Genomic DNA, 16,252 nt, shown 5'->3' with positions numbered 1-16,252 from the left:
ACAAAATTGATATTACGCAATCATTCCTTTATTTCATTAAAAGAGGTTAGGGTGCTGAAAACCTCAGATCGTGATTCACTTTTGTTCTGTCCTAAAGAACAGATAATAAAAAAAAACCTCACACTAAGATGTCGACAGTTTAAATAATTTAGCTCTGATTTTGCTAAGCTTTGAAACCTAATCGTAAAAAAGAAACATATCCGAATGTAATCCAAACCACAATTCACTGCATTGCTGCTGATTTTGTTGCCTGTGCTTTACTTTTTTCCTCAGTCTTGGACAGCATCAGCTTGAAGTAGCCGCCGATGCACTTTCTGACCTGGGGGAGGAAACAGGTTTCGACAAATACTCGAATCGAACCATTCTTGCGTTGTTCTTCGGTGATGTGAAACTCAATGGCATCCTGTGTCTTGAACATGTCCACCCGGGTCGAGAAGACGAGCGGTCTGTTCATCGTCCATCGAGCCTTACTGATGGCGATTTCGTTGTTCAGTTCCTCTTCGTTAGAAAATTGCAGCCGAGGACGTTTGAAGATTACTTGACGTTCAGAAGTTAGTTGGAAAGTGCGTAGGTCTTTTTTGTTGATACTAATGGGAACGCTCGAGGCGGGGTCCGCATCCGGTAAAGGTGTCAAAGTGCAGAGGTAAATTTTCTGCAGAATATCCTCGATGAAATCCAGCATGCAGTCGGCCCACATATCCTTGATTTGACGTTCGGTAATGACGCTTTCTTTATCGGTGAGTTTAGCTAGAAGGATCTGTCGAACAATGAATAGTTCGTATTCAATCGGCAGCAGTCGACAAATTTTCCAATGGCCAACTTGCCCTAGTTCTTTCTGTATTGTACCGTTATTGGCTTGGTTATTGGTCGGATTTGCGCCAGCTTTACCAGGTTTTTGATAGCGTTTTACATTAGTAAACAGACTTTCCAACATTTTATTAAACGGCTCTGTGCTCGTTGCACAGCAAACTTCATGGGCTTGTTTGAAGCTCAATTTGAACTGTTGAAAGTGTGCAGTGGAATTGCAAACTCCGCCGATGTTGAGATTCAACTCAAACGGGTCTTGAATCGATATCATCGTACCAAAATTAAACTTCGGATAGTTCTGGTGTCCCACAGCCCGGTAATACGGTTGCAGTTCCCGTACCTTGGACTGTTTCATCTCCTGTACACTGCACAGGCGGCCAACGTACGGAGAAATCAAATTTGTCTCATATTCAAAATTGGCGTAATATTTAAAAAAATTGCTCAGCAATGATTTAACCGATTCTTTGTTCATCGATACGAAATCGATGTCCCGCGGATAACCCAAATTCCAAGCACCATAGTTAATCCTGGGGATTCCCATTTGCAAATCCTGAACCGATGGTAGCAGCGGCAGTTTCTTTGTCTGCAGATAGAATATCAACATCATTATGATGCAGTAGGTATTCATCTGCCGGTGATTAGTCAACAGAAAGGCGCACTTGGCCCAGAACTTAACGATGACTGCCAGCTTGTGGATACGGTGGTCAAATCTAAAACAAATAAACATGTCTTCGTTTCCAGAGGTGCTCAAAGTGCGCATTTCTTACCTAGTTATAGCATGAATAAACTTGCTATTGTAACAGCCGCGAGCGTTACAGAAATTAATGTCGCAGGTCAAATTGGTTGGCCCATGAACGGCACGTAAAAGAGGCACCTTTGCCCCCAGAATCTTCGTCAGGTTGTAAAAATTCGGATCTCGTGCCATCCGACCGCATATAACATGAATAAGCTTCTTCTGATCCGGTGGACTCTCGCTATTATTCTCGTAATGAACGTAAAAATCAAGATCCGAGTCTCGGAAAGCCAATCCGGACTTGATGGAACCGAAATCGTAAATCATGTAGTTGTTGTTCGGGAAGGGCAGTACATTGTCCAAGTCCATCTTGACATTATTGAGTGCCATCTCAATTTCGACCTGCGACGGTTGGAGTGTGGTGATCAGTGCTCTCATAACTTCGCCTTCATTGCGCGTTTCCAGGCCACGCAATGTTTCGAGAACCGGTTCTAACATACAGCGTAGCCTTTCAGCATCCAGCTCTTCTTCGGTGGGACCGTCTCTTTTGTTTGCCCTTGCTTGTTTTGTCGATAACTTTCGTTTTCTGCCATGGCTTTGCGACTGATTCTGCTCTTGGCCGGTTTGGTTTTTATTCTTCCCAGATGCAGACGCTTGAGATGGACCAGGCTGTTGATCATCCGCCATCGCTGTACGTAAAAAACAGGTGAGGAATCACGCTTGTTTAACCATATCATTCCACTTACCTCCTGTCTAATACTTTATCACAAATCACCAACAACACAAACTTATTCTCCGATATAACTTTAAAGGGAAATAACGGGAAAACTACACTTTTGCGAGCAGCAAATGGAGAACGCGTACGCTAATATACTCGATGCGATTTTCCTTGCGATTGTTCCGTGATTTGAAAACGTCAAGACGACGCCAACAAAGAGATTGACAGATCAGACGTTACTCAGGTTCAGGGATGCCAGCCATCATTTTAAAATATATTAGGGTTACCAACCGCTCTTATTAAAAACACTCAGTTAAGTTCAGCTGAAAAATGAACCGGAATACTGTCTGGTTCTAATTCGTATTCCTGCTCCACCCACTGAGAAGCTCAAAAAAATGTTTCAAAATCGTTCAACACGGGTCCAACGATGGACCTCTGTTGAACGGTTATTTGAAAGTCGTCCAACGAACGTCCTCCATTGGACGATTTTGAAACCAACCGTTCTTTGAGGGCAGTGACACAACCGATCGAGCAACCGATTCTACACAGTTATAATCGGTTGTGTCACTGGAGCAGGAATGCTAACTAGAATCAGCCAGAATGCCGGCTCATTTCCGGCTGAACTATACTTGGCATGCTTTCGGTGTTTTGGCAAGCGCCCTTATTTTACTTCAAACGTAATTAATTTTAGTCTCAAACCCTGGCATATACAGGGTGATTCAACATGAAGTTTTTTAACAGGGCTTTTTCTAGTATTAACGGGCACTAAGAACAAATTGTCATGCTATTGTAGTTCAGTATTGTTTGCCATTTCATAATGGAACGACTTACACTCCTAATAAAAAATATTATGCCACTGAGAACTGACATACAAGTAAAGTTTTCAACTTGTGTAAGAAATTAAACAGTCGCTTTGAAATGACAACAGCAAGTAGCAACTTGCCACTAGTCAGTGCTTCGATCGCTCAGCAATCGCTATACGGCACTTGTATACAAACTGGGATACAATGGTGACTCACGCATGCGAACCTGTATGCGAGGATGATATTCAACGTATTTTCATTTAAATGTTTACACAGGTTTTTCGGTAAAGTTTGTTCTAGCTTATATGTTTGTTCTCTGTGATTATACACAAACTTTAATCCATATAGTCCAACGATACCACATATTGTTTGGATGATACCCTGAACTGGTCGTTAGGCTCTTAAATCATACGATGTTTATTAGGGACCAGCTTACTGTCTTCAAATTATTCAACTAAAATAAGCGCTCTGTAAGGAATGTGTTTTTCCTGCACTCCGACCATAATATGGTTGACATCGGCCAACTGAGTCCACTACAGTCATGATTCGTTGGTTGGGCCACAGCCTATGTCCAATTAACGAATTTAATTCGCCAGTTCGACCCAAAGGCGTTGTTTATGTTATAAAGGCTCGCACAGAGTGAAGCCAAATCTACCTATCGAACAGTCGACTGTCAAAAAAATGCGATCTGATCAGATGGCTACCTATCGTGTAAAGTAAACAAACATTCTTTTTTTCGGAGAACATGTAAGAAAAGTCTCCCGCTCCCCTTGCAAAGTCATTCTCCAAGCGTATCAAAATATGATCACATAAAGAAAACATTCAATATTTGAAACAGATCGATTTGCATGCTGATTGAGCTCGTTAGGGTAATAAGCCTATTTTCGCCACATTATTATTATCACCCTACCCATTTGAAGCCGTTCGTTAGAGCAGCGTCTGCCATCTTTGTTCAACGAGTTGAGTCAAGTTGTAGGGCAAAAAATGGGGGCACTCGATTCGAGTTTTCGTTGCGTTCAAAAACGAACATTTTACCGTTTTCAGGGCATTTGTGTTATTATATTGGTTATTAAAAACCAAGCAAAGCTGTTGATGCCGATTTGTACGCATTCCATTAATTGTAGGCCGAATAATCAATGAATTAGTGAGGTACCCTCCCAAATAGGATGAAAATAGGCTCTTTACCATAAATATTACACTTTTTGTTTAAAGCGAGTCAGCGTCGACTTTCGTGGTAGTCGTGGCATACATGCTAAGTATAATAAGAATTTAAGGCACTTTCACAATTATATGTTAAACGTAACCAGCTACTGAATCATAGTGTGGATAAATGAGAAAGGCACAATAGCACCACTAGGTGGATTAAAACAGGTTTTTGTTATATAGTTTAAAACTGTCCAATGATGAATTACCCTGTATTAACTTATTCAGATCAAGTGCTTCCAATTGTCAATTTCAATTCCTCCGCAACTCATTGCAACCAAAAGCTCTTTTACTCAAAGATTACCAAAATTCATTATATAGGGCAATATGAGGTTTGGTCAAAGTGGTGATCTTGATCGTTCGGTCAACGACACGACTAGACACTTGCATTTCAAAACTGTATCACACATATGACTACCCCTCAGTGATTCAGGTAACTGGGACTGTCAAATATGACATTTGGTTAGACACTCATGAAACTGGCAGCAGTGAAAAAATCAGCTGTTCTGTTTGTTATAAACGTCCTATCCCTATAGTTACCGTTGTGGTTACCTGCGCTTCAAATAATAGAATAGATTCAAGAAATTCCAACCGACATCCGACCGGGGTTATGGAAATAAATAGGCCCTTCAGTGTTCACCACTCAAAGTATCAGTCTTATCTCGTAAATCATCACGAATTTAAACTAAAATATCATCCCTTCCAGTAAATAAACGCACATGTTCCTTTAATAGAAGCTCTACTTTCACCTCGTAGGAACATAAACAAATGGACGAGAGGTCCCAGCGGTCCCAGTGAATAAGATGATTATTCGATCTCTATAAAAACGCATGCAACAACTAAATGCCGGGAATGCGGATCGGTTTATGCATTTCGTCATATTAGTGTAGTCATAATCCTTGGAAGCCAGTAACTGATCTAACGGCCAAAGGCTTCCAATACAAGCAATACTATAAGGAGTCCGACAAACAGTGCGATTATGCTATGTATAACTACTAACCATATAGTGATATTAGCCCTGCTAATACAATAATTTTTTAGCCATCTACATGTGCGGATGCTGTACATCATATATTCGGTGTTTAGTCAAACCGGACCAAGTGACAAAATATTGATTTCGAGAAAAAACGAATTTAAAGTTTTAATCTCAGCACCATCTTCGTTATAATTGGAAATTAGTGTTTGTCATAATTCTTGTTTATTGTTACATACTTTAAATCTGGCAAAAGTCTAATGTAGCTAAAGAAATTCTTTATACAGTGCTATCAGTATCTCATTTTTTATGTTTTGCGACTTAGTCCGGTCTGACTTAACACCGACCATATGTAATGCAAATGTGCCGAAAGATTATTGGAAATAAATGCGTTACTGTTATTTGCTAGCTAAAATGCAACATTACACATAGCAACTCAACACTAATGGCCGAAAATACTGCGAAAAATCGCATTTCCGCCCGTGAATAGGGAATCCCACAGAACATGGGACAAACATACGGAAATGGTGTATTTACGTCCTCTAGCAAAAAGCCTTAGAATCGTGTGGATCCAGCCGCACGGTCATTATAATCAAAGAAGGCTTTCTTAGTTCTTTATTTCTATTGCACAGATTTTTATCTGCTCTGGTCGAGTTTTAATCGTGAGACCCGTGATAGGTAGTGATAGTTCTTTCCTAAGTTCTTCTACCTATCAGATGCAGCTCCTCGTCATCATATTACCCAAGACTCTTGGAAAGTCGCCGTTTCGAATCCATTATCTGTCCTTTAGTGAGAAGTAGAAACGCCAATATCTCTTAACAGATGTTTTTGACGAACAATGGTTCGTCTGGTTATTTCCACTTAAGCCGCTTATAGATCCTAGTCATGTTACTTGATTTTTTTTTTCGAGGATTAGTCATGTATTTTAAAACTTGATTATGGAATCGGTGCGGAACAGTCTGGATGGAAACGTCCAACTTCTGACCGAATATGTAACATAAACTTTATTCATTCATAGATCTGTTGTATTTTAAAACAATTTTGTTAAATCTGCCGAGCTGTATAACATTCATTGACAAACCATATTGCTCCCATGATTCCGTTCGACACACTGGCACAATTTGGTGCGAATTAAGTTCCCGTTAATTTCTGTGTTGCTCCTCTGGCTACAAATTCGAGCTGAATATTATTTTGGTCTTAACCTGATGAACTACCAATCTATGCTGTGTCTCACTTTTTCTGAGGAAATTATTGGCCACGTAGTTCTTCAACGGTTGATCAGTGGCCTGTGACCAAAATTTGCCCCACAATAATTCGTCGTATTGCAGACATTGGAAATCCTTTTCACCAATGTCCAGATAGTCTCTGAAGCAGTTCCTTGGGCGGTCCTTGCCCTTAGCGCAACTCTGCCAATGTTCTTAACCGTTCTACTCTTCGCAAAGGTAAAATCTTGCCGAGTATTTTTCAGCCGAACTTCGTGGCGTTGTAATATTTCCCACATTTACCAACATCAGTTATAACGGGGGTGAACCTGAAAATGCTCCCAAATTACACCAACAAAATGTAACTTAAAATTCAAAACTTACCGATTCGTTTTTTCAAGCTAACCAGTATTAAATCATTGTGTGCATATATTTTACTCTTTGTCCCCATTCGACACCTGCCAACACTTCGGGAGGTTCACAGAAAATTATATTATATATCCGCTACCAAACCATTTTTTCAGGAACGAGCCAATTGATATTGTAAACAAACAAAATATGGTTGCTGAAGAAATTATTTTGTTGCCCGCATCGAGGGGTGACTCAATATATTGGTAACTGGAGGTAAATCACTCGAGACACTTTTTCTACAGCATGTTGCATTGAGTGTCTAGTCGTGTCGTTGGTTCGGTAGTGGCACTACAACCAGTCCAATTTTTCTCCATCGAGAGTAGGGTTGCCACCCCTCCGGGTTTGACCCGGAGACTCCGGTTTTCGGGAGCGATCTCCGAGATTCACATCAATTTCTCCGGGTTTGGTGGGAAGAAACATAATTTAAATTTTTGGAATTAATTGATTCTTTACAAAATATTTAAAAAGTCTAGGTTAACTTTTACTCTGATTCAGGTTTATTTTGCCCGACTAATGAAAATAAAAAACCAATCAAATTTACTACAAATTAAGGAAAGTAATATTTCGCTATATGCTACAATTGAAATGTTGCATCCCACTAAGTCGCTCAAAATGGGACCAAAAGTTATTTTGCTGCAATTTTACCAAATCACTTCACTGTTAGTGGTACTTATCACCAGCTGCACCAAGATATGGCAGATATGTTCTAATTCAACTGACTAAGTCAACATCAAACGAGTTCTTCTGGTGTTGTTGCTACTCCTGCAACGATCCTTAACTGTTGGCTAGAGAAGTGAGTTTTTCCCTAGGGGCAGATCACTTGTGATGCATTTTTAAAAATCAGCGAAATTAAATGCATTTATTTCCATCAAAATAGAAATTCATAATGTATTTTGCATTGCGTGCAATGTTTTTGCGTTGCGTGTAATGTTGTTTGCGTTGCGTGTAAGACGTCAAAACCCTACAGAAAAACTAGCCCTATATTCAGAGATGCCATATTTGCAGACATGTCTGCAAATTCGCAGACTTTTAATTTAAGCTGCAGATTTTTTCGATGACGCAGATATTTGCAGATTTTTTAGTTTGGTTGCAAATATTTACAGATTTTTTAGTTTGGTTGCAGATATTTACAGATTTTTGAGAATAAAGGCTTTTGGTTAAACTAGTTTCAAATCTACTTTAGGTTGTTTCTCCATAAGCTATTTCTCTGTACTTATCTTGGGCTATAAATGCACTATTTTCATGTAATATAACACATCATCAATAAGCCATTTTTGGTCAAGAATAGTTTTACTGACATTTTTTGTTCTTCCAAGACTTTTAAAATTATTATTGCAGACATTTGAAAAAAGTATCTGGCATCTCTGCCTATATTTAATAAAACGTCGAACAAAGTGGATCAGCGTAGGACGTTTGTTAAACAAACTTTTTTGCGGGGCAGTGCAAAGCTGATGCAAAAATGGAAATTAAATGCATTTTTTTCAATTTGATGCAAATTTGTTATATATATAGAGTGATCTGCCCCTAGGTTTCTCCCCTTTGTTGCGACCTCTGGTGATGAATAACCGACATCACATAGTGGTTCTCATGTGATGCCGCAGCCCTCTCTCCTTTGCTTTCCTTTTCTTGTTAGTTGTGGAGGAGAGCAATGCTCGTTCGATTTATCCTCCACAGCGAAAGTAGCTGGTGATTTTGTATTCTTGGCACTTAGTCAGGGAAGTGAAACCGTACTCAAAAGTGAAAAATTTACAGCTTTACTTTAACGTAGTAATAAAAAGCGATTAAAGTGCTCTAAAATGCCGAGAAATCGCTTTGGTTCCAATTTCTGTGTAGTTCCATTCAAAATCCACTACCCCCTCGGTCAATGAAAATCTCCGGGTCAAAGCCTCTCCAGAGGTTGCAACCCTAATCGAGAGTCAAAGTCCCAGTTGAACACCTGGAAAATTAGCTGTAGTTCCGACTGGTTTTTGCCAGAATTCCGTCCCAAGTGACACAACTGATTTAGGCTCAAATTTCGGATGGATTTGGGATGTCCATAAATTGCAGCTGAAAAAATCTGAAATATTTCACTTACGCCTTATTTCGCTTGCGCCCTGGGCTGTGCGCCTAAGTTTAGTAGACAGACTTATATCAGTAAAAATAAACAAATTTTGGTTTTAACCTTTAAACGCATACTGTTGCCATTTGGCAACATACCGAATTCCGTGATATAAAGCCTTAACAAGAGGTATATATCGTATCCTTCCAGAAAAATGAGTACCAAGGAAAAATGAGTCTCATGCATTTAAGGGTTAAATAACAATTTTCCCGTTTGATATAGTGACAAACAGATTTGGTTCAATCAATGCTATTGCTTGAAATTACCAACAAATTCATTTGTTGACTTATTGTTTCAAAAAATATTTCGTTTGAAACAACAAAATCATGATAAGTTAAACCGAAGAAAAAAAAACAACTGGTATTAACCAAAGGAGAGAAAACTCAAATTTAGTTGAAATTAAACAAAGATTATGTTGGTTTTTAACGAAGGGATCAGTTAGATCTAACAAATCTTAATAAGGACCTACATGAATGAAGAGAAATTTATACATGCCGTTTATTTTACGTATGTTGAATTTTTGGATAGAAAATGGGCGGGTCTAACAAAGCAATATTTTTGCTGACCGCCTAATCAGAAAAAAAAATCAACGAAAACGCAGTTAAGAACTGCTTTCAAAAACTTTGTTAAAACACATTCCGGTGAATGAATTTTATGGTAGGATGTGGAAAATTTAATACCCCTCATAACGCAATACATATATATCCCTCCCAACACCCAAGCAACTTCGAATTTCCTAGTTTATCATTTTTTTTTCTCAAAAGCGGTACTTAGGCGATAGTTATCAAACAGATTTATTTCGTGGGAACAATCACAGGTAACCAGTATGATCTAATCTAAAACTGCAAACGAATGCAAATTTATCCTTCCATTTCCAGTCTTCGAATTTCATCCAGTTCCTTCCGTTGCCAATCTTCATCTTCATAGCTCTCATTTATCGTAGTTACCGCTTCCATTTGTTCCCACGCGGTCAAATCCTCGGTACAAGTGCTTTCATCGGTATCTTGTACCATATCTCCACCGGTTTGCTGTGCATGATTTCTGCGTGATCGCTTTCGTGCCAGTTTAGCATCGAACTCGTCCATGTAGGCTCGGTAGCCTAACTGCGAGTAATCGGCTGGTATTTGTTGAAAATACCGGTGGTTCATAGTTGGACGCCAACTTTCGCCAAGCAAATCCGGTACCATGAAGGGAAACAGCCACGTAACTAATGGCGTCCTGCCGTAGATGTAGTTGGAATCTTTGTGATAAAACAGCAATCCATCAAGTCGAGTACCTTTCTCGTTGAACGCTGGAAAGAGAGAAAGGCAATCCGCTACTTGATTCGGCTTACTAAAGTCGTACAATGGTAGAACTTCCAATCGCCAACCGGATTCCTTGGAATTACATATTTGATCCGGTACTGCATCCTCCTCCAACTTGGAACGCAGCCAGAGAAATCGAAACCGGCAATCACACTGCACCAGGTCCATTTCGTTGTAAACCAACAAGTCAATGGCATAGAAAATACGGTCCTTGGTCAGGAAACAATCCAACACGGTCACCCGATGCTTCTTCCCCAATCTGGTTGCAAATCTCGTCATCGATCGTCCATTTTTGTCGTAGGCTACAGCTAGCCCCCGTCGAATTACCAGTAAACATCTAGTTCCCACCGGACATGGCACCATAAACCAATTTTCCAAATCATCCGGTCGTTCGTACATCCACTCGGAGAGCTGTACCTTGTCACGATAGAGTTTGCTAAACCAAACCCGTGGTTTATGGCGTTGCTGCTGACCGAACGAACATTCCGAGTCAGCGGCCTCCGTTTCGATCAGTTCCAGTAGCCCGCGACGGGAACTGTCGATTTCAGTCTGGCGAAGGCGTTTCTGCTCCTCCAGCAGTGTCCGGCGGCGTTCCGATTGGTGGTGCTCCTTGCGGGAGTTGTTTTTGTACAGATCAGTAAACCGGGAGGTACTATCGTCTGAGTCAGTCATTCTGGGAATGTTTTAAGCAGCTATTATTAACACTTTGAAAATGTCCAACAAACTCTACCTTTCACATTCAGAAACAAAATCTATATACAGTAGTAATTCCCAACCGCAAAAGAGCTGTATAGAGAAGCGGATAGGTAGGTATTTTATTTTTATTTATTTCCGATTGTCGACGGTCGAAACAAAATAAGACGTATAGACGCAGTGATGCCAAATTTCAAAATATGTGAAATTTGTAACTCATGCCAGCCGAATTAGAATAACGGTACCAGGTTAGAGCACTCTAGTTAGAGTGTGGCCAAGAGGCCATGACGTATCCAAACGAACATGAAATTTGACGTATTTCTATTGTGTATACGTCAAACTCCATGTTCGTTTGGATACGTCATGGCCTCTTGGCCACACTCTAACTAGAGTGCTCTATACCAGGTATCTGCTAAGCCGCCATGATTTCTATGCCAACATCTAAAGCGTCGTTTTAGGGTCGATCCACAATAAACAGAATCAATTTCATTCGACACAATTTTGTGATAGTCGAGTTCGTTTAATTTGTTGGTGCACCATGGTGTAAAGTTTTTGTTATTCACCGACATGTCCAAAACAACACACTTCTTTAATTATCTATCCAATATTTTCGCTTTTTAACAAATATTTAAAAAGTGATTCATGCCGTACGGTATCTGACTAGTGAGAATCGAGCTTCGAGCAAAACAAGTAGAACAATTTGAACTGTCAGTGGGGCCCATAATTTGTGTACCCGCTGAGATGTTGTCTTATGTCAGTTCAATACAAATGGGATAGGCGTGCTATATTCGTGGACGGTACCCAGTAAAGTTCAGTCGGAAAATAAGCCGGAATGCTGGCTGGTTTGAAACTTGTCGAATACAAACAAACTTTATTTTGATGTGTTTAGCTGGTTTTCATGTGGTAAGCGCATTCGTATTTTATGGGGAAAAAGCATGATTTTTTCCATGTTGTCAATATTTAATTCCATTTTCAAACTATATTGTACTGTTCATGTGAACAGACCTTAAGCATTTAAAATGTAGCTAGTGCTACTGGCGCTCCGTGGCAGCTTCAGGCAACAGACGGTATTCACGGAGCTGAGTTCACGGTGTAGAAAAAAAACTACTTATTTCATTTTCGATTTACGCACCACTGTTCGTACATTCTTAGAAAAAAATAATTTTTCAAGTTGAATCTACTCTTAGGGATCATCCATAAATGACATAGCATTATATGGGGGAGTTTTGTATTTTGTGATGATGTATGATGACAGGGGGGTAGGGGTCATGTGCATGCTACGTAGCTTTTTTAAAGGGGAAAAACTAACATTTTTTTTAAATTTTACGGAGACAAGGGGGGGGGGAGGGGAGAGTTACCGTCAAGCTACGTAATTACCAGGGAGGGTACTTAGAGGTTTGTGACGAAATGCAACGATGGGGGAGGGTGGCGTTAAAAATCGTTAAAAAATGCTACGTCATTTATGGACGGTCCCTTATAACCATACCCAGTACGTTCAATCCTAAAATGAGCTGGAATGCTGGCTGGTTCTAGCTAGTATTCCGGCTTAAGTAACACAATCGTTTCTAATTAGAATCAATTGTGTCACTGGAGCCGGAGTACTATGACAGGTGGAGAAAAACAAATCGTTGAACACCCCAATGCAGCTACAGACTTTAAAGTACTCTATGTTGTAAATAACTCGGCAAGTTTACTTTTGTCTCTTATGACCTTGTGAAAACATTACCTAGAAATACATTTCATAAGACATATTGGCAGCCCGAACTTCGAAACGTCTGAAATTTTCAGGACAACTTTCCAATGCAAAACACCTTATGGTAATCCATAGGCTGTCATACGATAGTCTAACTTTTGGCGATTGTCCACTTTTTCCAACCACTCCACTAGTTTTTTGCATATTTTCAGGCGTTAATCCCCAATCACAGGTAATCACGTGTACAAAAGGATTCCCACCAGTCCAGGTGTAGTTGAATAAACTGCTGGCAAAATCAGGATGGTCATCCAACGGGTTTGGCGTTCATCTCCCTCAACATCGGGCAGTAATACTTTTGCAAACAATAACAACAACAACAATTGCGTCAGCACCCACGCAGCAACAAGTTCCTCTGAATTAGTGGTACCAAGTGTGGTGGTGGGCACATCTGAGTCGGAATGTAACAGCTCAGCAAATCTCCAACAAAGTGGAAACAACGGGGCTGGTGGCGGAAAACAGCAGGTTAGACTGGTGTGTAATTTGTTAAATATAAATATACGAAGGCTTTTACTTTTGCAGCGACCAAAATTAAGTGGCGATGCCATGTTGGAAGTTCTGAAAATGCGCTATTCTGGCCGTTCATACGCGAGTCAATCATCCAACGATGCTGCACTGAAATCATTGGAATTGCTTCGGTCTAACATCCAGTATCTATTTGACAAAGAAATGGATGTCGTTATCAAAAAGTTCAGCTCGTTGTTTTTTGTTCCTGCCATCAAGAACATCAAGGAAAATTTAGGAGAGAATGCAATCTCTGAAGAGACACTTAAAACTATCTACTGCTCGTTACTGGAAGCCAGTAAAGCTCAATACGTTAGGCAAATATCATCGCCAGCAGAGACCTCCCTATCAAGAGCGAATACACCAGGAATGGAGCTGAGTGATTCCGATTCCAGCACCGACAATACAGTCCCATCCGGAACGACAAGCCTTCTTCAGCAGGCTCTAAAAAGAAAACTACCAGAGCCAAATCAACCAGATACATTTAAGCGTCAATACTTCCTACAAGGTTCTGTCTACTCTCAAAATCAACACTCAATTCTTCAGTCCCTAGGAAACGTACAAGGATCCCTTCCGTATCAGATCAGACCGTCGGTATTGAATCCCACCGTTTACACGACAACTATCAGTCCGGAAACATTATTTATTCTGGATTTCAAAGCAGGCCGAGCTTTGGGAGTGGCAGACTTCCGTGACCGATTAGCGAACAAGCACCCGGAGATCTTACGATACTGTCCGGACAATCAGGACCGCGAATGGCTACTGCAGCAGAAACAGATTTCCCCTCTAAACCGTAACGGTCGCTTCTTTCTGCTCGTTTTGGACGAAGTCAAGAAACTGGCCGAACGAAACGCAGAATATTCCAACAACCCCTACTTGAAGCTAACCGATTTGCAAGGTTTCAAACTAACCGAATCCGTCTATGCCAAGGTGCAGAAATTGATCAAAGACAGTGCGGAATCGACGATCAAACCGATCGCACAAGTTTCAACACCGCCGGCCCCGATCCCAATCATCATTCCGCCAAGGCCACGTGTATCATCTTTAAGTTCCTCGCATGCCACACTGACGGCACTGCTGGCATCGCCGCAATCAAGTGCTGGTTCAACGATGCCGGAAATTGTAACCACGGCAAGTTCTGCAGGGACGAACGTCATCGGACTGGACACATCAGCTGGTGCCAGTGGAGAAACGAAGACTTGAATCAACATAACTTGAAAGTTCACTATTTTTTAACGATACCATGAAGTTACTGGATAGTGGTAGAAATGTTCGATATGTACATATCAGGGTGTAAAAACGATTTATCAAACGCTGTTAATAGTTAAGTATTTAAAAAGTGATAGTCGGTACCGACGGAGCCGCGTTTAAGCTGAGTGTTTGAGTTTATGTCTATACTTCTTGTATGTGTGCTGTCTGTACTGTGCTTTATATGTATTAAATGATCACTGGTATATGAATCAATAAATCTAATGATCTAATCAGTGCCGTTTACGTGTTATTAATGAATAGATTTGTCGGTTTAGATAGATGTAGAATTTTTCTTCCCCTGCTAATTGGAAAGCATCCAAAAACATTAGCCATTCGCGCTGTGGAGGATGAACCGACAGCCAAAAAAAAAAGTGGCATCAGCTGGGAAGAAAACTATGGTGTCTTCCGCGATTTTTGCACGGAGCAAGGAATCCGATGATTCGACCTCACAGTCGCTAATGAGGTTTCAACAAGGGAATATCAATACAACCCAATGTAAGAGCGTGGACTAGGCTCGCTAGGCCCACCAAATGCTGACTACTGTCAAAGTCTGTACATCGCCATATCCTTGTCATCGAGCCGATTGAAACTGAATGTTGGTTTCGGTAAATTTAAGCAGAAACAGGAAACTAAGTTTAAAATTTGGCACCAGTGAAAGTTAATTTATTTTTCATTTTCATCGTTTCCTCAAAATTTTCTTTCAATCACGTTGAAACTAAGGGTGGGATAGAATACACTGTTAGTGGTAAGCGATTGTCTCGCCTGATCCGGAGGAGTTGGTATAAAACATGGTGTCCCATTGGCCAGCCATTTGTCTTTCTTGACATGGGCAACTATAGTGGTGTAATTTCATTGATCGTTGTGTCGAACTGGTGATTATGGAACCACTTCAGATTCATTGCAACCAGTATCTAATCGACGATCAACATGGCGAAAGTAGAACAGCAAGAAGCCTACCGAGTCAAACATCCTACATAACAGAGGGTATTGAATTTCCCACTCAAATTGATATTATTTAAACCGACCTATGCCGCTTTTGATAGTGTACCACAATATGCTGAAATGGAGAAATTTGGAAGGACGGATGGAACGGTAGGTTTTGCAGTCGTTTCGATCGAGAGTGAGAGAATGGTTATCATTGGAGATTACCTCTACATCAAATTCTATATTAGGAATAGCCCAGGGAAGCTTTTTTGGACGGCTGATCTTTCTGCTGTACTTCAATGACATGTATTTAGTGTTTAAGACTCCTTCGCAGACGATCTCAAAATATTTTGTCTCATTCGCTCAATATTACTGTGTGTTGATATCTCAGTTTTTTCTAGGAACTAGGATCTTTCTAGGAACGAAACTATTACAACAATATTTTCTAAATAGACTTTTATTTTGGAACAATAATATTCCTAAACCCGTGAGAATAAAACGACTATATAGGTGTCTTTATCAGATCTACCAAAGGTTTGTAAATGACACTTGCAAAGGAGCTAGCGGATTGCGAAAGTATCATATCATTCTGTGTGGGTTATACCACAGAAAACAGACATATAAGCAAGAACAAGCTATCGTGAAAAACCTGTGTAAACATGTTAATGAAAATACATACAAAATCACCATCACATATACCCTGTTAAGTTCACCCGGAAAATGAGCCGGAATGCTGGCTGGTTCTATTCTGTATTCCGGCACAGACTAACAGACATAACACTATGAGGGAATTCGCTTAAAAAATATCGATCCGGCAATTTTCCCAGAACACTAGCACCACCTTTTATTCACGGTCCCAAACACTTATTTGCTGGTGG

General features: G+C 40.3%; 3 protein-coding genes across 3 annotated transcripts; 1 reads left to right on the top strand and 2 right to left on the bottom strand.

Annotated features, from left to right (window-relative positions):
* Positions 1 to 6: 6 nt before the first annotated feature.
* Positions 7 to 2,460, bottom strand: LOC131688634 (uncharacterized). The gene is made up of 3 exons (XM_058973039.1): positions 2,287 to 2,460; positions 1,575 to 2,229; positions 7 to 1,517 (listed from the first exon to the last, which is right to left on the bottom strand). Exons 2-3 carry the CDS (start codon positions 2,225 to 2,227, stop codon positions 224 to 226), a joined length of 1,947 nt encoding a protein of 648 aa, XP_058829022.1. The 5' UTR covers positions 2,228 to 2,229; positions 2,287 to 2,460; the 3' UTR covers positions 7 to 223.
* Positions 2,461 to 9,718: 7,258 nt separating this feature from the next.
* On the bottom strand, positions 9,719 to 11,118 carry LOC131692278 (snurportin-1). The gene is made up of 2 exons (XM_058979239.1): positions 10,983 to 11,118; positions 9,719 to 10,925 (listed from the first exon to the last, which is right to left on the bottom strand). Exon 2 carries the CDS (start codon positions 10,922 to 10,924, stop codon positions 9,809 to 9,811), a length of 1,116 nt encoding a protein of 371 aa, XP_058835222.1. The 5' UTR covers position 10,925; positions 10,983 to 11,118; the 3' UTR covers positions 9,719 to 9,808.
* A 1,667-nt stretch (positions 11,119 to 12,785) lies between these two features.
* On the top strand, positions 12,786 to 14,645 carry LOC131692487 (deoxynucleotidyltransferase terminal-interacting protein 1). The gene is made up of 2 exons (XM_058979568.1): positions 12,786 to 13,160; positions 13,218 to 14,645. The coding sequence occupies exons 1-2, from the start codon at positions 12,939 to 12,941 to the stop codon at positions 14,400 to 14,402; spliced, it is 1,407 nt and encodes a 468-aa protein (XP_058835551.1). The 5' UTR covers positions 12,786 to 12,938; the 3' UTR covers positions 14,403 to 14,645.
* The last annotated feature ends 1,607 nt before the right edge of the window (positions 14,646 to 16,252 follow it).

The sequence above is a fragment of the Topomyia yanbarensis genome, chromosome 3 (genome assembly GCF_030247195.1).
Source record: "Topomyia yanbarensis strain Yona2022 chromosome 3, ASM3024719v1, whole genome shotgun sequence".
In the NCBI taxonomy this organism is placed as follows: Eukaryota; Metazoa; Arthropoda; class Insecta; order Diptera; family Culicidae; genus Topomyia; species Topomyia yanbarensis.
The sequence above is the reverse complement of the archived record's forward strand: the minus strand, read 5'-3'. Positions and strand labels throughout refer to the sequence as shown.